The sequence below is a fragment of the Pungitius pungitius genome, chromosome 13 (genome assembly GCF_949316345.1).
Source record: "Pungitius pungitius chromosome 13, fPunPun2.1, whole genome shotgun sequence".
NCBI lineage: Eukaryota > Metazoa > Chordata > Actinopteri > Perciformes > Gasterosteidae > Pungitius > Pungitius pungitius.
Genome location: NC_084912.1, coordinates 14,342,188 through 14,363,862, shown reverse-complemented (window position 1 = coordinate 14,363,862; position 21,675 = coordinate 14,342,188). Strand labels below are relative to the sequence as shown.

The 21,675-nt window shown below is 47.9% G+C and overlaps 1 protein-coding gene across 2 annotated transcripts in view; it reads right to left on the bottom strand.

Moving 5' to 3' along the window:
* The window catches only part of LOC119213835 (inositol polyphosphate-5-phosphatase A), a 104,851-nt gene that overhangs the window by 30,556 nt on the left and 52,620 nt on the right, over positions 1 to 21,675 (bottom strand). For both annotated transcript variants that reach the window (XM_037464987.2, XM_037464986.2), the window contains exons 5-9: positions 21,105 to 21,168; positions 19,992 to 20,095; positions 13,394 to 13,446; positions 11,887 to 12,006; positions 4,127 to 4,211 (exon numbers count right to left, since the gene is read on the bottom strand). In XM_037464987.2, coding sequence (XP_037320884.1) covers positions 4,127 to 4,211; positions 11,887 to 12,006; positions 13,394 to 13,446; positions 19,992 to 20,095; positions 21,105 to 21,168 — 426 coding nt within the window. The remainder of the gene's footprint in view (positions 1 to 4,126; positions 4,212 to 11,886; positions 12,007 to 13,393; positions 13,447 to 19,991; positions 20,096 to 21,104; positions 21,169 to 21,675) is intronic.

The following is a 21,675-nucleotide window of genomic DNA, read 5'->3' as shown; positions in this document are numbered from 1 at the left end:
ATCACCCCTGCTGAGAGTCGCCATGGAGACATGAACTGCCGCATTAAAAAAAAGTGTATTGAAATGTTAATAAATGACTAATTAGTATTGTTGATTCCTGTTGACGAAACGCATACTGGAGAGGCAGGCTCCAGAGGAGCAGCGAGCGTTTACAAAGAAACAGATGGGAAGGGGGCGAGAGAGAGAGAGAGAGATGGAAGTATTTATCTTAATTGAGGCCTACACTTTATTGGTGGGAAATGGATTTACACGCATCGTTGAGATCAATAATATCAACCTCTAAAAATTGAATCCCACATCAATCGCGTAATGCTCACTGCCTGCTTCCATCTTCATTATTATAAGATTAGCTGCCCCCCCCCATCTTCTTCCCTCCCTCCTTGAAAACCCTGCAATGCAAGTAGGGGACGTTTTACTCCATTAATGAAAACAATATGGCCAGAACCTCTTTTTTGTGCACTGGTTCATTAGAGCCTAGACTAGTGGAAACATGTGAAAAATACAAATTTAGGCCTTTATATGACTAACTTTGATTTGTTTCTCTAGCTCTATTTCTCTATCTCTCCTTAATTTGCTATAAGTTACCATTAGATAATGCCTAATTTGCAAATTAATATGTAAATTGAATCTTTTCTACAAAAGATAAGGATTTTAATGTAGGTAGTCCACTGGGGAAGTGTAATATTTATTAGATATGTATACCCCTTTTCACCTGTAGTTTCTTAAAATGTATTTCATTTGCAATATATACATTTGTTTTCAAATTTCTCTTCTCAGTCTCAGCCAGAAATGGTGAATTTTCCTTCACCACACTTACCACTTTCATTCCTACCTATATTCTGACAGTCATCACATAATATTGTTTATTTATACGTAATAACCTGACTTCTACTAAATGTAATTCCTAGATGATGGCTTAACATTGTTGCATTGTTGCACATTTTTGAACTTATGGAGGGGTAAAGAGAGATTTACAAAAGTCCTTTAAAAACGATACAATCTAATCGTCAACAAACAAGGCTGTGAACTCTGCTTTATCCAAAGTTCAAAATTATTTTAATGGAATAAAATTAACTCATACTTGATGAGAATGCCTCAGTTGCAAATTTAAACATACAATAAAAATAAATTTGTAATACAAAAAAAATGGGCTTTGTGTACTGACCTAATAAGTCACATGCTGTCTCCTATTGGTGGTAATTTGTCCTCTGTTCACCTGTAGTGTCCCCTGTGACGTCCCTACCGAGAGCTCAACAAGGGGTTCAAAGGAATCGCAAGCTCTGATTCGCCTGACAAAACCTTCAAAAACCATTGCTCTGTGCTCTTCCTGTTTTATCAGCACCGATGCAAAGCGTGATCAAGCCGCGGCCCGATCACACCCACGGGACAGGAGCAGGGAAGGCTGGCGGGTACTGGACCACCTCCAGGCTGCTCAGCCCTAGCATTAGTCTCCACGTGGCTGTGTCCTTTGTCTGCCAGTCAAAGGCCCCGCTGAATGGGGGTCAATTGAAACCAATTCCCTCTGTCGGACACAATTAATAGGGTTGCCTGTGGGAAGGTGTGGAGGGGGGGGGGGGGGGGGGGGGGCTTTGGTTACTGATCCCGCCGCACAAGCATGCCTGGAATTTGCCACCTGGAATTGGCCCCTGTGACTGTGACAATAACAAACCCGGGCCGGCCCCCCGCCCCTACCTTTTCCAAACCCACCTCCTTCTCTGTACACACATGGACACATACCAAATGCCCCCTGTCCCGTCCAACCCACCCATAAGGCGGGATGTGTGATGGGGGGAGTGGCCCGCGGTTGTCCACAGTCTGGTCAACCACAATGGGCGAGAGGTGGAGAAGAAGAGGAGTGGTGTAGCGTGCAGCTGTAGAGAAATGTTCTGGAGCTTTTTCTGAACCAGTGACTCCCAAAGTGGGGAGTGGGTGCGTGAGGGTTGCCCGGGGTGTTTGACGAATCAAAAACAAGTTTAAATGTGCGATTACATCGTCCACTTAACGAAGTAAAAGTGCCTATTCATCTGTGACGCCTTTTTTGGGGCCCTTCCCTATCGACTGAAAGCGGAGGGAGAAGAGTGAGAAAAGTAGGAAAAAAAAGAAGGAAAAAAAAAGAGACTCCCAGACAGCGAGAAACGTGCTCTGTGTCGGAATCAATCTTCGGATAAGTATGGACGATCGATCCGCCACGGGCCCATCTACGGTTAAGCACTTGGGTGGATGTGCGCTAATTGTCCTGTTGACATTAATTGTCATTAAAAGGGCTGGAAACGGCCTCGCGGCTGTGAGTTACATCCTGCAGCGAGGTTGCGATCCGTTTGTATATTAGCGACATCCCAGCTGTCCCTCGCAAAGGTCTCCGTTAAACGAGACCAGGTTGACCGCAACGCAGGACAGGTTTACATAACGATGACATCATCGGCCAACCGTCCGGGTTAAACGGTCGGCAGCTTTGAGGGACACGCATTAAACTGGAGGGGAAATGGTCCAGGGCTGTGCGTGTGTGTGTGTGTGCGTGTGTGTGTGGGGTTTATGCCACAGCTCTAACTTCCTGAGGGGAAAGCCCCCCTGCATAGCTGTCACACCCCTTGAAAATGGACTGAATCAATCAGATTCATTTGGCCTAACAAATTGGTTTGAGTCTGTGTGTGTGTGAGTGTGTGTGTGTATTCGCTGTGGATGTGAATGGGGCCCAAGGTGCATAAGAAAGGAGCCGCGTGGAGGAGGAAGCCGGGGGGGGGGGGGGGGGGGGGCGCAGAGGTGGACACACAGCAATGCAAGTTGAACACATCCCTGGAAGAGGGGTCGCGACCCCCCGCCGCACTCAAACAGCACTTGAGAGCGCCAGAGACACGTAGAGGGAGAGTGCGTGTCTCCCACCGAGCGTTATCTCCATCAGACTCTGCTCGATTGGACGCTTTCCTGTCGGCTAAACAAGGGACAAATCACCCCGGATATCAAAAGATTTAAACTGTCCTCTCACCTTCTCTCAAACACAACAGCATCATATGGTACTGTTTCATGTGCTCGACAACATATTTTTGTGCTTTTCAAACTAAAGCGGCTTCTTGTCGTAACTATTTGCTTGCATCTATTTTACAGGTAAGGGGAAAAATAGGTAGATCTGTTTTAAGGCTTAACTGTCCATTTCAGCTATTCATGTTGCCAGTATAGGCACACCAACACGCCTCCCATACAAGTAACATTTTATGTCAATTTTATATGAAGACCCCTGTATCTTTCATCGCAGCAACGTTGACCAGATACAAAGCGGCCCGTCGTTGCTATAAAATCACCGTGGCGACCTCAGTACGTGCCAGGTGACTTCTAACTGCCAGAGCGGACAGCTGAATAACCTCTGTGTTTGCACATCTGCTGTTGTGGCTTCATTAGCTCCAAAGCAGTGCAGGCTGAGGAGCCGCTAACGTGACCCAATTACGCGTCAAGAAATCAAACTCTCTAAAACTGCCGGTTCACTGCGCCCCTAGTGGCCGGGAGAGTGAAGTTCGAAAAGAGTTTCCTCTCCTTTCCTCGGTCATTCAGAAAGCCTTCCCTTCCATCTGAATGCTTGAACTGACCAAAGCCCACACCTTGAACAGGCCCAACGACTCCGAGAGCAGGGAGGCGATCGGCCGACGAGTGGCTTTCCCACTTCGGTTATCGTGGGACACCAATGTCTGTGGGCCCTTTACGACTTGTGACGCCGCCCCCGGCCCACCGTCTCGTCGCGCTGAAAGGCCGCGCTGTACCTTTGGCTCTCACCGGCCTCATTTGCACCAACGAAAGGAGAGGAGGAGGAGGAAAGAGGGGAGGGAGGAAGGAGAGGAAGGGAGAGAGAAAGAGCAGTGAATGGCACCGGAACATAACAATGCACTTGGAGGCTCGGTTGGCAAACACAGCTGGGCCAGCGACAGTGAGGCGTTTAATGAGTCATAACTCCAGAGAGACGGTGGGCTCCTAAAACCCCTTTTACAGTGTGACAGTCCCTCTCTAATGCACACACACTTTGTAATGAGTGAAGTTTGACACTGCTTAACCACATGTGTACAGCTGATCAGCATACAGTGGCAATGAGGTCCCATCATTCCACTTCCATCACACGGGAAAAAAATAAAATAAAGCTCACCTCAATGACCTGCTTCGAGTCCAGCCTGAAGTTAAAGTCCCCAAAGACAAAATATGGCAGCTTCTCGTGCCGCTGGTCCGTGATCCTGGAAGAAGAAAACAGGACAAACACTTCAGCGAGGAATGTTTTCATGAAGGTCCATGATGGATGAGAGCCGGAATCATTCCTCACGATCCCCATCTCTGCACATCGCTTTTAATCCACAGGTTACGAGCCTGACACGTGCTGCCAGTTGTCAAAGTCTTTACATCTGATGAATGCCCACACCTCAGGGCCACTTAGTTCACGAGGGCCACAGCACCACCTGCTGGTCCCCACACTTGGATTGGAAGATGAACACCTTCGTGGTCTGGCAACCTCTTTGGGCAAATGTTCATGTTCCCACACAGCATGCAGGCTGGGTGTAAGGAAGAGGCTGATCTGGTTCCTACTGAGGCCTATGATGACACATTATTCGTTTATATGCGAGGAGGAGGGTGGGTCAGTGTTTCATCGGCTCATAACACAGAAAGCAAAAAAGCATCAGAATTCTAGACAAATGGTCTGGATTGAGATTGAAACTTTCAAAAAATCTGTTTTAATAACATACGCCCCCCCCGGAAAGTAATGAAGCACAAAAACTAAAACTTTAACACAGGGAAACCTCGACTACACAACACAACAAACAAAACAAGTATTTGCCTCCAGGAAACACTGTATTGTTCAGATCTAAAGAGATTTTTTCCATGTTTGTGGCTGAAAAGGAGAGTGAATATGCGCAAGAGTTTCAAGTAAACACACAATTAACTCTCAGCTGACACCACAATCACATCAATAAACTCTGATCCCTTCCTTTGAAGGCAAAGAAAATTCACTTTGCTAAGTCGACCAAAGGAGAGAGCGGAGCAGGCCCGACCCCTGAAGATATTCTACCCACACAGCGAGAGCTGCATTAGGGAGTGTGGGTTTCAGGTTAAGCCGCAAACAGACTCAAAGAACTTGTAGGACTCGCGAATGCGTCTACACTCTTGATTGTGCTCTCTTGAAGCCTCCAGAGAGGATTGTCATCTGACCCATGTTGGCAATTTACTGTATGCAGATCATCTCTGTTGATCTTCCACACCTCCAGAAGCCACAGCGCCAGCATCCTACTGCTTATTAATAAGAAAGACACTGTAAATGCTCAGCTGAGCGACGTTTAATTAACTCCTCTGCATCGTCACCTACTAAACAAGTGGCTCTACTAGAGACTTGAGATGGGGAGTCAAGGTGGGCGTGGCCCAGCCTCTTGTGTAATTAATGTTGCAGGATGCTGGGCTCGCTATCTCCAATAACCGCTTGGATAAATCTCGCCCAGATAACAATTTATTTATGGCGCCGTAAAGAGAGGAAGCCTCTCCTTAGCGGCGGGTCTCGGCTGTGGCGCGGCGGGCGGTCGTAAAGCACGGCGGCCGCTCCTCTTCAGAGCGAGGGAACACAGGTGGGCGAAGGTGACTGGAGTGAAGAGGATGGGAGCGCTGCTGTTATATTAAATAGAGAGTATGCAACTTTGACATCCCATTACATTAAACAGAAACTCGTCTTTCTTCCAGAGGGGTCATTGGAAGGATTTACGGTTCCATCTCCAAAATAACAACTGGAATGCTTCGTGCTTATGATTAATGTAATCATTAACGTCCATCCAGACGGGTTCATCTTTATGTTGGACATCTGCTCCATTCATTCCTGCCCTCACGTGGGAGCGGATGAGGACTTCAAAATTAGATCCAACATCTTTATGCGTTCTTGGATTGGTACACATCTTTCCTAACTGTCGTTAAGATGGCTCTCTCGATTAGAGGATTAATGGATTGGTCCTAAACATAAAATGAACACTTCAATACACTATTTGACATCTTCAGAGCAAGCGTTTGTCCGAGATATCTCCAACCTTAAGAATCCAAAACCAGTGAATCTTTGGCTTGTTGCCGATTAACTAACCTATTCATCATCTCCTCAATCGAGCTCCACCCACGAGTCATCGCGACAGGACCAATTGATTTGTGGATTTGATACGTAGAGTTTAGCATAATCAGTGTTGCCATCTTGTTTTTAGGTCACCAACTTATCTTTACGGGCTCTACTGGAGGTGATAAAACAAGTTAGGAGTACTTTACTCAGACATAGTCATCGCCCCCTGTTGGCCATTAGAGAGAATGCGGGCTTAAGGCACTGGAGGTTGCCACATAAAATAAAAAGGCATGAAATATTATTGGCAAAGTTAATGAGTAACAGCGTGATGGTTTCTCAAGCTTGAGGTAACACACTAATGAAGGACTTTTAGGTAATCCCAATTACTTTGGCCATAATTCTGAGCTAAAAGCTCCATCACACGCTGACAGTAAACCAGGACTGATGACATTAGTGACCTTACATCCTGGTGCTAAGAGACCCAGCTCTATTCAAACAGGGTTAGTGGTCAGCGCGTCCCACTGGCTCCGACGGAGGGCCGTAAAAAAGGCTGAGCACGGGCGTCAAAGCGGTAGTTATAGGCGTGGGAACTACTGCACTGCTTGAGCTTACAGAGAATTTAACACATCCGCTGCTGCTGCTGATGAAGAAGAAAAAGAGAGAAGTGGAGGAAGAGTGTGTTTCCTCTGAGGCTGGATGTCTTCCTCCCCTGCAGCTTTATCCCGCTAACAGCCATGTCTAATACCCGCAGCCCGGCAGTTTTTGTTGCCGCTCCAAGGTATCAGCCACAGGTCAGAAGGTAACACTCTGTTTACACGATCATTTCCTAAAGCACTCGTGGTGACCCGCTGGTGCGAAAGTTGACTTTTCCTTGGCCTTTGTCGAGGACGGAGGGACGGAGGGGCGGAGGGGGGCGAGCGGACGGACGAAGAATTGCGACATTAGCTACAGCTACTGGGCGTGAAAGGGGCCTGAGGGTGGGGGGTCCCAGAGCTTGGGGGGGCCACCACTCTGCCCGACCCTTGCCCCCAGCGGGGGCCCCCATTAGCCTCGTCATCGCAGTTCATTCAGGCAAACTGTAACGGTGTCGGTGACATTCCCCCACAAAGACGCACTCCTTTACACAGTCTATAAACATGCTTCTACCGACCAATTCATTGCGCAGTGACACCCCTGAAAGAGGCTCTTCACAAGCGCCGTTCCCACTGAGGTTTGGGCTGGGGCCTTCTCTGGGCAGCCTTTCGGGGGCCGCACAAAGCATGGGGTCAGACTCTCTAATTTATAACACTGGCCCAGACTCTGCTCCCAGGCTCCTTAAACCGAAAGCACAAAGCGCATTTTCTGTTTCCAGATTCGACAATTTTTACGTCAACGCGGCAAAAAATGCCTTTTCGAACGTGAAGGAACGAAAGCATAACACACCTGTGCCCGAAGCGTCTGAAAATGCTCATCCTGCAGAGATTAGTCATGTGTATGTGGTAACACTCATCGCCTGCTTGTAAATCTTTCCCCCTCACACCAGCCCGGCTGCTCGCCAGATTACACGCCGTGATTGACAGCTAAACCGAACCATAACAGACAGTCTGAATGAGATTATGAGGGTGCAACGGAGGGGGGGGGGGGGGAGCCATGTCATGATCATATTGACTAGTTGACTTACCATAAGTTGGCCGTTCGGATCCCACTTTGCACACAATGGCCCCGGGGGGCCAAGCGCGGTCGCCCATTGAACGCAAATGTAGAGAATTTGGGAGAATGTTAACATTGTGAAGAATGTGCTGGGTGACGTTTGTCTGAATGAGGCAGGGGTGGCCCCTGTCGGGACCTTTGACACTGTAGGACAGCCCTTCTCTCGTCCCCCTGTGGGCACCCGGGCTCCTTTGGAGACACCCACCAGACCAAGAACACCGTGCAGGGAAGACGGTGCGAGGGAGAAGGGGGGGTGGTGGGGGGGTACAAGGATGTAACCCGGTCACACAGAGGTTATCGCATAAGTCCGCTCGAGCCAGCGGCGCAAACTTGAGATGTGAGATGCTCCGAATATAACGCATATAATGCATATTATGCGTATAATGCATTTAACGGACAACTGCTCCAGACATGGGGGGTCAAACAGCTTTTGGGAAATTTGAGGGCTTGAATCATTGAACTTATAATGCCCTGGATATTCAGAGAACCTAAGGGTCGGCTAGTGTAAGTAGAAGTTCTGGTATCGTGTGTGTGTGTGTGTGTGTGTGTGTGTGTGTGTGTGTGTGTGTGTGTGTGTGCGTGTGTGTGTGTGTGTGAGAAAAAATAAACAGGTCCACTCTGAGCAGAGAGACACTGGGGAAGATTAACCTCTGCTCCTTCAGGCCTCCCAGGGTGAGAAGGCAGTTCAGAGTCACCCCTTGACACCCCTCCACCCCCCAACACACACACACACACACACACACACACACACACACACACACACACACACACACACACACACACACACACACACACACACACACACACACACACACACACTCACACACACACACATAAAACATTAACCTTATTAAACAATGCAATTTGAATTTAGCGGTTGAACGTGAAAATAAAACATGAGTTGCTCTCCATTTGAAATGGACACATAGGACATGGACACACACCACTCCCTTTAATGAATTCCTTCTGGCTCTCTGGAGGATCTCCCTGTGATTATCCAGTCCTCCCTCTCGCAGCTCAACATGTCTATTGGCTGGAAACTAGCTGGCCATTCTCCGCTCTTTCAGCCTGTTGTTCTGGGAAAAGCCTAAAGGGAAACATTTAGATTGGAGGGCTCTTTGAGACGCTCTGACAGTTGACTGATGACCGTCCATAAAATGACAAAGCCACGCTGTGTGGTGGCCAGTGCGGCCCACTGCCTCCCCATGGGAAACTAATTGCTTTGAATTGTTAACGGCAACATTATTTTTCTGCCAATCATTGCTTTTCAATGCCCCGAAAATGAGCATGAAACAAGTTCCTTTCAGCGGACAAAACAGTTAAATGTCCCCAATGTTGATCAAATTAACTTCAACACTTTGACAATGGACTATATTTGTGTGAAAATAATGGCGTGCCACAAAAGACGCCTTTATGCCAGGATTTCACAGTTGTAATGTAAAACTGTTCTTCCCTGAACTGGACCAGCCGCTCTGAATAGAGAGGTGACAAAAAAAAAAACTCCTACCGACAAAAGGGATTTTTTTTTTAAGGAAGATATAAAACGACCTGCTGAGTTTCTCATGGTATCATTCAGCAGCTTTTTTGTCCACCTTCTAGAGTGGCATCACTTTCAAGACTTTCTTCTTTATGATCCCCGTTCCTTCAATTTATTGTCAACCAATTGAATCATTTTTGGAAACTTATTTTTTCCACATTAACCCAGGTCGTAACTGTAAAACAATGATTCTCCACATCAAGGCGTAGCTGAGTCAACAAGGGAAATAATGGCCGACGCAGCCCCGAAGCTCCGAGGAGCCCTTTTCAAAGGACAGGAAAGCAGGCAGGGGATGCGTTTCAAGCGCAGCTTTGCTTTCGCTCTCATGGAAGTGGGGCCCACACATCGACGTGGGCCACAGAGCAGTGATTTTTTTTTTTTTTTTTTTGATGCCTGTCTGGCTAAACGCTGTTCCTTCTCTGCATTGTTCCCCCGAGGCCTTGAAGCACTTTGGAGATAAACACCGTTTAGCAGTTAAAAGGGCCACAGAGGGGAAAAAGGCTTATCAGATGTCTTCTCAATGGCCCGTAAGCTGCATTATTAGGCCTGGGCCCCAGATAAGGTGGAGGCTCAAGTTTTATTCCCTGGCTCGGGCGGCGGAGCAGCGGGCTCCTGCACTGGATGGATCTCAGTTCTCTTTAGCAGACCCCTCCACTCCACTCCACTCCACTCCTCTCCTCTCCTCTCCCATCCCGCGATGAGAGATTAGAGTTCAGAGAGGAGCTGGAGAGAAGCCGGGAGAAGAGGGAAGGAAGCAAGGGGGGGGTTTAGGCCTTAGATATTCCCCCCTGTCCCCTTTTCCTGCTCGGCTTTCTGGGGGTAGGAGTCAGAGTTAGGACAATGGCCAAAAAGATGGTTCCCAACCAGCCGCTGAATGGGAACACTGTTGGTGGTAGCGCTTCATTCAAAGCCCGGGCCCGGGCACATTGTCCTCCCAGATCGCTGGAGGAGAATGGAGTTTGCTGGTGGCTGCCAAAAGGTTAGCAGCCTCTGTGAAAGGACCGGCCCATTATTCACTGCCCCTTTACAGAGCCCGAGCACCCTTTGTGCTCCTCCTCCCTTCCCTCTGCGCCGCCAGCTTTTTCTCACTCCGGTGCCCCGGATCTGCGCCCAACGAACACCCCCCCCCCCCCTTTCACCCCCCTCCCGCTAAAGTGAGCGACTGAGGCGCGATGCCACCACTATCCCACCCCTGGAATACCAGGGGGAGCCAGGATGTATAACGACCCCACCACCAACATGCCTTGCACCACTCACCCTCCCATGTCAACAAAAAAAAAGAACCTTTAAATGATATGGCCCAGAAGTAACAACAAGGTTACCATTCACCACACAAGGGGATTTAGAAAGAGGGAGCGTGGAAACTGCCACTCAGCCAAGACAATTTCTATTCAATCCCCCTCAGCCACCCAGCTCAACCCCGGAGACTCGGCTATTTACGTGTATTTACAAGGGGAGGGGAAATAAATCAACGGAAAAGGCATGATGAAAGCAGAGGAAATACAAGGGAAATCACTTCGATGTAAGCAACAACAGAGGTCCTTTTCCAACTTAATTATGCCAGTAAATCCAGGTAAGTTACAGCGTAATAAAACAGCAAAAGCTGCCATATTCTGTAAACGCTCCAGCTTCCCTGTCCATTAAAAGCGGTCCATTCTAGCATCAAATCACGAATAGAGCACTGGTATATATGGTAATATACGACCACCGTAGAGAATACTTTTAAAAAGTGCCTCGTAATTTACGTGCGTCACAGGCGCCGGCGGCAGCGAATGCCACCAACACATGCGTGTGCTGATTCAAAGTGGCGGCGCCTACGTCGCACATTCTGATGCCGGCTGAATGGGGGGTCACCTGCTGCTGGGCTTTTATTCGGCGTTAGCGTGGCCAGGTGGGGAGCAGGGGTCGCGCACGGGCCCCTCTCTCGCTCCGCCCCAGCGGCAAATGGATATCCCATAAATCACATTAGCGTGGCCTGTGAGTAGATGGCCTGGCCTGCTTGGACAGGCTCAGCATCGCCGCATCGCTACACCGAGCGCCTCAGCGGCACAATTCAAAATGCACAGTTCATAGCGGCAGATGATCCTCTTGGGATGATTTGTTTAGTATAGAATTAGAAATGTGGGAGGGAACAGGAGCAGTGGGGGTGAGGCGTGTGCGTTGACCAATACAATAAGCATCTGTTTGCTTGCCAATAGTGTGGGACAAACAAGATAGAAACAAGATAGATGTAGGATTACACCACAAAGAAGAAAAAGCTGAACTATAAGGAGTTTGAGACAGGGAGAGAAAAAGCAGAGCTAAAAGAGAGTTGGGAGTTCACAGACCGTGTAGTGAGTAAACCCCCCCCCCCTACTTTTACAAACAGATGTAATCCCACTGGTCTGAAATCTCCTCCGCTGTACCTCTCCGGTTCACTCTCACTCTAAGCCGCCATTACAATAGCAATACAGGTTTTGCCATGCCAGACGGGGATTGTGCAAAGCATCTCCTACATTTGTCTGCATTTCCACACTCTCAAACACCAACACTTTATTTATTTATTTTCTCCCAGAACATCAGCTCTGCCTATTGATGACATCATCTCCATGAGAAGAGCCGTTACCTGTCTAAAGCGTAGCCCAGCGCCTTCTGCCTGGTCCCAGAGTAGACGGAGGGGCTTTTCTCCCAGGCCACCAGGTTGGATGCATCGTGGAAAAGGTGGATGTTCACCAGATCAAAGGCACTGGGAAAAAACACACACACACACACACACACACACACACACATGTGAGAGACCTTCAACCACAACATCTTCCTTCCTGAGTGACAAAGCTAATGCACAATTACGAATCAATCGCTGGTTCGTCAATCAATTATTCTCCTGTAAATTCATCAACTGGATTAAGACTTGTAACATAGTAATCAACTTAAGCGTCGATACAGTCCACTGTGTGCATGTTAACGAGGGTCTGGTTCAAACTCCACATCCTCAAAGAGAGAAGTTTGTGAATTGAGGCTTTCGATAAGCCCTTTATTGAATGATGGTACATTTTAGCATTACACACTTGGTACACATTATCAGATTTGTCCCCATGGTCTCGTTGGAGGTGGGGTGGGGTAAAAGGGATCAAAACCAGGCCTAAAGCTGCAAAGCGATGCCCAAAAATGTGATCACATTTGAAATCCAGATTATTCATCCAAATTGCTCTTTCAGGTTAAAATTGCTCCTCTTTCACAGAGCTCCTCCGTCCAAGATGAAATAGTACCGAATGTTTTGAACAAAAATCCAATCAACAGCGCACTGCTTCCACTTTCCCGCTGTGCTGGGTTGCATCCCTGTTAATTAACAAAGGCCTGCATAAAAAAAAACAAGACTTCAACCAGGTAACAATAATTCAAGCAATAGAGTAAAATTCTCCTCCACGGGAACTTTTTCTTCCTGCTGGATTTAGTTTAGGAAGTGTAAATGTCCATAGAACCCGATCCCATTCATTTTAAAGGTGGAAGGCACAAAACATTGATTGACATTGGCCGAATGGGGCGGTGTACAGTGATGAACACCTCCCTGCTGATCCGATCTATCTGGGGGAGGAGCGGGGTGGTTTGACACAACCTGGTCTTATCTCGAGGCTTTTTTTTATTCTGCGGGCGACATCCTGAACAAATGAGGACACGCTCATCTTTGGCTTTCCTTACAACCCCCCCTCATTCTCTGCCGCTCTCGTCAAACGTCATGCCCCTATTAAATGCTTACCGTTTCAGCTCTTTAGTTCTCATGTCATCCCTCTATTAGATTACAGACCCCCACTCTGCTCACAGTGGAAGCCAGCGGTTCTTTCGTTTATACCGCGCAGGTTCAATTGCATGTAATCTTTTTTGGTCATCCGTCATATGCAACTGCTTGACTAACGCGATTACGTCTAATCAAATCCCGGCGGGCTTTTTCCCTGGGACACTGTCCGGAAAGGGTTCAGCTATGTACTGGATGTCCCTCTCCCTCACGCAGCCCCCGCCGGGGCTCGACCGACACGGTTGGCCACATCTCCAATCACAATGGTGCCCCTGCAATGATTCAGGGAGGAAGAGAGATGAGGTGGGATGTGTCTCTGCAGGGGGGGGGGGGGACTCACCAGTCAGCCAGGGCCCATCGAGTTCTGATGAATCCCTTTCTGGACCACTTGCACTGTGGAACGGAGAGACTCAATTTAGCAAGACAACAGGAGGGATTCAGTCAGCGCGAGGCAAAGGAAACGCCAGCACCTCAAATGATTCACAGCCATCAAGGTCCATCACCTGCAAGTTCACATTTTTCAACACTGTCATGAACTTTCAAGTTGAGTTTCTGTCCCAGGAAATTCCTCTTGTATTGGATTCACAGGAGTTTTAATGAAATGAGACTTGGACACGGATAAACATGACTGATTAAAGGGGACAGTGCGTGGGATGTGGCGACATCTTGTGTTGTGGTTGCAGATTGCAGCTGACTGAATACCCCTCAACTCACTCCTCCCTTTGGAAGACAAGACGCAGAGAAAACTACAGTGGCGTATCGTTACCGTGAAGACCCTAAAAGATCTCACTCTCTAGAGCCACGGTTTGGCCATTCTGGGCTGCCGTAGAAACACTGTGGTCCAACATGGCTGACTGCTCCCTACGAAGGAAGGAAAGGAAGGAAACAGGAAAGGGATTGTCTTATGGATTAAATGTCGAATTAGCAGTAACAAACTAAATGTACTCTAGTCCTGTACTTTAAGTAACTTTCATGGTAAACCCTAATTCCAGCTTCTCAGTTGAGGATTTGCTTATGTTACAATCTTTAAAGAAAAGAAAATTGATAATAAAACTTATCATTCGATTGTTAGGCGAAACCACATTACAGTATTAACAGTGTTAAATGACATTATATTACTGAACTCAATACTATTGATACTAATATATACACTACTTCAATCTTCGCATATATCTTTATTTGATCTTTAAAAAAGTAAAAAAATAACAAAAGCACTTAAATACATGCTGCAAATTTCTCCCTGCAATTTTGGCAGTGTACAACAACGCTGTACTTAAAATCAGCTGATCAAATATACTTATAAAATAAAATTGTGGGTTTAAAGAAAAGTTACAGCCTGCATGGCCCAATGTCACACAAAATAAACATTTCCACTCGCTGCAGACCTCCAGCATGCAGTTGTTTGATCAGATTCCACCAGCCTTGAGTTAATTATCCAATCACAAGTCCAGAGACCTCGCTCAAACAGCACGTGGTTCACCGTGAAGCTGGTTATTAAACGGGAGACAAATTGATGCTGCGAGTGTTCCCATTCTGAAAAGATAAATAAGTCTCTTTCCCCTCAGCCTGTCCATCTCGCTCTGATACTCCTAATGGGGAGTTAACTGCAGTGATGAATAAACTAATTATGGGCCAGGTCACATAATTACAAATTGACTAATTTTATTAAAAAAAGAAAAAAAAAAAGAAAAAAGAAACTCTGGAGCAAATTAAAAGGGCTAAGAGGTATTTGATTGCACCTCACATCCTTCAATCTGCATTAGTGCAAGATTAACTGTATCAAATTGAATTACATTAGCATACTTGAATTAATCCATACGACCTCGGTAGGATGTATGGGCCCAATTATAACTCGCTGTCCCAACATTGTGACTTTGAAAAGCAGCAAATGGAATTAGACGCGTGTCGCACAACAGATGAAAAAAAAAAGGTTTTAAACCAACTGAATTGGATCATATCAGAAATATAACCAGATGAGTTTGTTGCTGCAAAGTTGAGGTATTAAGAGTGTGGAGGATGAAGAGGGACGAGATGAGGAGTTTGTGTTGGGGGGGAGGGGGCTTGCTCAGTGCCCATACCAGACGTTTACTCTCGATTTAATTTAAAGAGCCATTAACTACAATTGCGGCATTAAAATCCATCACTTTCCCTGACACCCGGCCCCAGATTGCCCCATTTCCTCCACGTATGACTGATTGACCCCCCGCTTCATCGCTCGCTTATAAACACACACACACACACACACACACGCACGCATGCAGTAAAGAGCGTGCGGCCGTCTGAGTCGAGTGAAACAAGCATCTACATTGGCAAAAGAGGAGGAACGGTCTGGTTGGAAGTGCGGTTAAGATGATTATCTAACGCAATCATCAATCAAAGAAGAAGAAGAGAAGTGTCTGTCTCTCTCTCTATTGGCTGACACAATGACATCATGATTTGGTCACCGCAGCTGATGTTGTGTAGCGGGGATGATGACACAGATGCTGTCCGGCCCCATTTAATCTCCTGCTGGGACATCATCATCATCACCTCGCTCCTCCCCCCCCACACACACACACACCTTCGTAAAAACAGATGATTTTTGCCAATGTGCGGTTTTCACCCTGACCACAGTCATGACACGCAATCATATCCCGCATCGGGGCGAGGAGTCGGTGGCACAGAGAGGGGGACGGGATGGTCGGTGGGGGGGGGGGGGGGGGGGGGTCGAAGGGCAACAGTAAAAGGTTGCGAGGCTTCGGGGGCTGACATTGGCCAACCTCTCATAGGTCAGCGGTGGCGTCCCTGCCCGTGGCAGTGATGAACGGCAGCGACACAGCGGGTCACATCCAGGGGGGGCGGCGGGGGAGACAAACACACACACAACGAGAAAGAGACAGACAGGAAATAAGACAAAAATAAAGACAACACGGGCAGATGGAGAGAAGAAGGACCACCGGAACTACTCTGAACCACTAAATAACCCCCCCCCCCCCAAACTAAGAAGATGACTAAGAAGATAACTCTCCGTTAAAATGACACACACACACACACACACACACACAGCTTTGACCTTTGTTATACTTCAGATCCAAGTCCGACCCCCATAAATAACATTATGACGGGGTGATGTTCAGAAGGGGAGGGGGGGTCTGATAGAATAGTGGAGGGCAGTGGAGTGTGTGTGTGTGTGTGTGTGTGTGGAGGGTCACACAAAAGCCCTATGACAGAAATGCACTGTGAGTAATAAGTAATACACACAAACACTGATTGATTTGAGCCCCTGCAGACAGTCACATTTATCTTTATTCCATCAACTGAGAGGGGGGGGGGGGGGGCGCTCAAATAGGGTTTATATGACTGGACAGCATGTCAACATACGTGTGTGTGTGTCCACCATGTACAGAGAGCGGCGCTCCACACGACGCAGGAATGCCGAGTGCTTTGAGGAGGTAAATAAATGGATTCAAAATTGGATGTTTCAGTGGTAAAATTCCTTTTTTGATTTCTGCGATGCATTCGTGTAGGTTAAAAAAAAACCAAAAGGTTATGGAGGAAGGCCTTCGCCTTGCGTCCTTTCCATCGCCTCCTCCTTTTACGAGCTCCCCAAACGTCGTGGCCAGCGCTATCTGTGTCACAGGTGTCTTGTGCGGCGATAAACGCGGCGAGCAATTTTACAAGCGATGCCAGCTTGAGCGACTTCATCTCCTTGCACCGGGGCGTCGCGTTTGCACATTGCAGGTTTAAATCAAAGAGGAGAAAGGGGGGGGGGGGGGTTTTCACGTAATCGCAGCCCCGTATCGAAGCTTAGGGCACTAAAAGGGTACGAGGAGTCAATGCTTTTATGGGCGCGCTCCGCGGTGCCAAACAACAAACACAAACTCATATGGACGTTGATCTACGGCCTGTTGGCGGTTCCCTTCTCTCTCTTTTTCATACCGGCTGCGCAGAACAATCAATAGCAAGGGCACATTAAGGTCTGGGTCGTATACTTTATTTATATAAGGCAATGACAAATCCTTATGATGCAATGGCATTTGGAGGCACGTATTATCCAAGCCAAACAAATAAATATATTAACACCCCCCAACGGGGGAGGCAGCGGGGGGGGGGGGGGGGCGCCGAGAGATTGACGGAACAGCGGGCCGCCAAATCCATCACGGCGACCTTTCAGGGGAAATGCGCCAGCGATTCTGTCCACTTCCGTTTCATTCAGCATTTCATTTTGTGTTAACTCCCTCCCTCCCTCCTCATGGTGGAACCACGGAGAGGGCCGGCGTCGTGGCGCTTAAATCAGGGAGCAGAAGAGCAGTGGGAGCAGAAGAGGGCAGCGAGCAGTAAGTGGGGATGTTTGGGAATGTCCCCCAATGTTTGAGTTATAGGACGCTGGGTTTGAAAGGCGAGACAGAAAGCCTTGTGCCTGGGTTCATTCCTTAAAGTTAAGTAGTGTTATTCATTCCTTGCACACTGGTACACAGCCATTAATCGACCCTAACGGCTAAGATGGGATGACTAGCAGGAACTTTTTTGGCTGATTTTTTAATTTGTTTTCTTTATTTCAATATAATTTTCATCCTGTAAAACAAAATATAAGGAAATAAATACCAGCCAATTTCCAACACTCTTATCCTGACATGATACATTGATCATAAACCTTTAGAGATAGCATGAGGGTTCTTTAGCCCCGCCCACTTTTAAGCAGTCAAAGACGGTACGTTTCACGTTTATCTCAGTTGACAATCTCCAGGTTGTTTGAGCACATCACATCAGGTCGATCGATGGTGGGAAAATAGTTTGCGGATTAGTCGATAATTCAAATGATTTTGGTTTCATGGCGATGAGTCCACCGCGCAAAACGCTCAATGCAGCAAATGACATTCGGTTCCTCTTTTATACACTCGGCCCTCCCACCATGATGTCACCAGCATCCCGCTTACTGACACTGTATTAACGAGGGGGATCGTGAAGGGACGAAGTGCGCGCACACACACACACACACACGCACACGCACGCACGCACGCGCTACCTGAGCTGTCTGCTGTCACTCTAACCTTCCTGGGAGGATTTTGTGTGAAGACCCGGACGCATTTCAAACTCTTTGTTTCCTCTTTACGAGCAGGTAAACACGCCCTCGGCGTCTTTGTCGCAAGCTTTAAATAATCAGGCCCGGGTCGTCTGCAAGGCCTGAATCTCAGAACCGCAACTCCAGCAACTGCTTTCGGGTCTCCCGCGTGTGTGTGTGTGTGTGTGTGTGTGGTTCCGTCTGGCCCAACATCCATCGCCCCCCCCCTACCTCCAACACCACATACACACCCCGGTGTAATAGGATTCCTCAAAGCTGCAGATGGATGGCAAATCTAGGCGGTTTCATCTACTAAAAGAGGGCATAAATCACGGGCGGAGGAAGCGGGGACGAGGCAGGGGTTATCACCAGTCTGCCTCCCTCATGAGAGCTTTGCATTAAAGCATTAGTGAAATTAATTCATCTTTCATAAGAGGTTTGAGCAGTATCTGTGATCTATGATAACAACCAATTTCTCACTACGCAGGGGCGGCGGAGGAGCCGGAGAGGGCGGAGGGAAGGAGGAGAAAAAAATAAAATACTCGCCGACCCTGATAGACTACACAAATCTGCTCTTTTAAAATGGGCTAACATTATCTGGAGTGCTGCTCTCCGGCACATCATCCCAGATTCATATCGTGGTCCGGATTGAGGCATAAATCACTGGGGCAACCCCCCACCCCCCCACCACCACTCATTTCCCTCTGCATCACTTTCTGGACGCGCCGCGCTTGTTTCGCTCGTCCCACTTAAAAAAAAAAAAAGAAGCAAAGAACAAAGCGTCCACCGCAATCAGTGTAATTGGTTTTAGATCATCGCCGGAACGTGGGGAAACCTGAGGATGTTTGGATGTGCATGCCTGTTGGGGGAGCATAACGTGGGGGGGGGGCAGCTCCGGGTGGGGTGTCCTGGCAAGTGGGTGAAAGAGACGAAAAATGGGGGGAAGTGTGTGAAGGGGCCGTATCCATCTGTTTTGCATATATTTGCGGAGGCGGCCGGCGGAGCATGGTTGACAGATGAGTGGGGAGTGCGGGGATGACACGCGGGCGGCGGTGCTCTTTATTACTATATCAGCACAGCTATGCATGGCACACACACACACACACACACACACACACACACACACACACACACACACACACACACACACACACACACACACACACACACACACACACACACAGAGAGAGAGACACACACACACACACACACACACACACACACACACACACACACACACACACACACACACACACACACACACACACACACACACACACACACACACACACACACACACACACACACACACACAGAGAGAGACACACACCAGAACCAGAAAGGCCCGAACACGGCGGAGTGAGCGGGGGAATTGCTCCAAGGGACAGGACGAGGACCCCCCCCCCCCCCCCCCCCTTCCCTCCCATCTCCCCCCCCTGGTTCACATTGGGATTTTTGTGACTGATTTGTCTTCAAATCGGCCGCGTGTCAGCCAGGTTTCCTCGAAGCAGAAAAAGGTAAAATTGGACTCTAAAAACAGAGACGAGGTACATTGCAAACAAAATGGCTTTTCTGTAAAATTATGTAAAAAGTAGGGGAAAGAAAATGTTTGAATTATTAACTGAAGTCTGGCATGGTTTAACAGAACAAGTCTCGAGGTTCAGGTGTTTCATACGATTTCTTTTGCAATCTTGTTTAGGGGGGAAAATAAATCAAAAGTCATTGGTTTGTGTCCCTGATTGATGACTTTTTCAATTCAGCAGCTTTATTAAACCTGCATGCGATGTAAAAGAGCTCTGTGTTCATTCCATCCGTCAGCCCCCGTCCCGGCAGAGAGCTGCCATGAGACGACAGCCCCGCCATCCGTCAGCCAAGTGTCGCCTGTCACGTCACCCACCTCTGGAAAGTAGTCCTGAGGAAACTTCTCCTTCTCCAGCGACGGTGTGCTCTCTAGTGTCTCAGAGTAGGTCTCCTTCCCCACGACCTTCTTGAATTTCTTGGCTTCAAGTAGAGACACAGGAGAGAGATGGGGTGAGACAGAGTGTGTGGGGGGGGGGACAGTTTATTGTCACAAAACATAGCTGGGTGCTGGCCCGCCTGACTGTGTCTGTGTGTCAGAATCTCCTGTTGCAATTAAAACCTCAACGAAAGCCAGATAGTCCGACAACTGCACCACCTGCTGGTCAGAATGAGGAATGAATGGGTTTGGGGCGATAGACACATTTTCTCATTCTATTCAAACACAAAGGGTGTCCAAACTTTTCACTCTTATTGTGTGTGTGTGTGTGTGTGTGTGTGTGTGTGTATATTAGGGCGCTCAATAGATTACTTTTACATAAAAAAAAAAAACTAAAACATGATCAAGGAGCAGAAGGACAGTGACATGATGGCTGACTTCCATTTAGCTGCCTTCAGGTAACCAACACTTGTACAGTGTGTCATCCATCTGTCATGTGCTTTTCCTCACAAATGGCTTTCTCTGCTGGGAAAGAAAAGGCCTCCAACAACAAAGCAGTAGTTTCTGTAATTCAGATTTAGTCACATCTTTAAAGTCCATGTCAGTTAAATGGGGGGGTTGCCCCCCCTCGTCTTCGCCCTGTCCTTCACTACAGGGCAACTGACTCTAATGCTGACTTGGGTCTAATAGGAAGCGGGGACGCCTCCACATCTATATCCCCTCCTTTAATTAGCGTGGCCGGCGGCCCCCGGGCCCTCTGACACCGCAGCCTGATGAGACCGCCGTAACTGTCCAATAACCCGCCGCACACCATTACCGCCGGGCCCGAAATCTTATGAATTAAATCCCAATATTAATAAGCATTACCATCCCCCCCCCGTTACATTATCAAGCCAATCTTAGCTCCACTGGTTTTTGATGGAAGCCGGAATGGCTTGTGAATGGTTGTGTGTCATGTGCAGGGGGTGGAGGGATGGGATGAGGCTCTCATTTCATGGTGATTTATGTTTGTGTGTGGGGGAGGGGGGTTAGGGGGGGTGTTAGGCTACTCACCTTTGAAATCAAACTGGTGGATGTTTTTCAAGGACTCGTGGATAAAGTAGAAACTTCCAAGGGCCTGAGAGAGAGGGGGAAGAGAAGTCAGATTGAGAGACACACTTTCACAAATAGATCTATATCTTTACCAGATCCAGATCCGATCCAGCATCGCCAACGTTACGGATGGTATCAAATTTCCAAACCCCCACTTCAAAAGAGACAAGAAACAAATTCCCCACTTTCCCAAGAGCCACATTGTTTTCCCCGGTTTCCGAGCCGAACCTTTCACCATGTTCAGTGTGCAAAGGCTTGACCTCCTGGAGGTGCTCCTGGTACAGTACCCCCACCCCCACCCCCACCCTCACCCTCCACCCCATGTGGCCTGTCAACAATCCCAGCTCTCAAAGGGTGAACACTTTCAGATGGATATTTTTTTTTTATCGACTTCAATGGGCTTAAAATCTTAATTTCCCCGCCGCGGACAATAGGAGAACTTTCCCATATCGGCGGACAAACCAATCAAAGTTTGTGGGAAGGAGGGGATTTGATGCGGTTCACAGACCGCTACACTGCTTTCTGTCGCCGT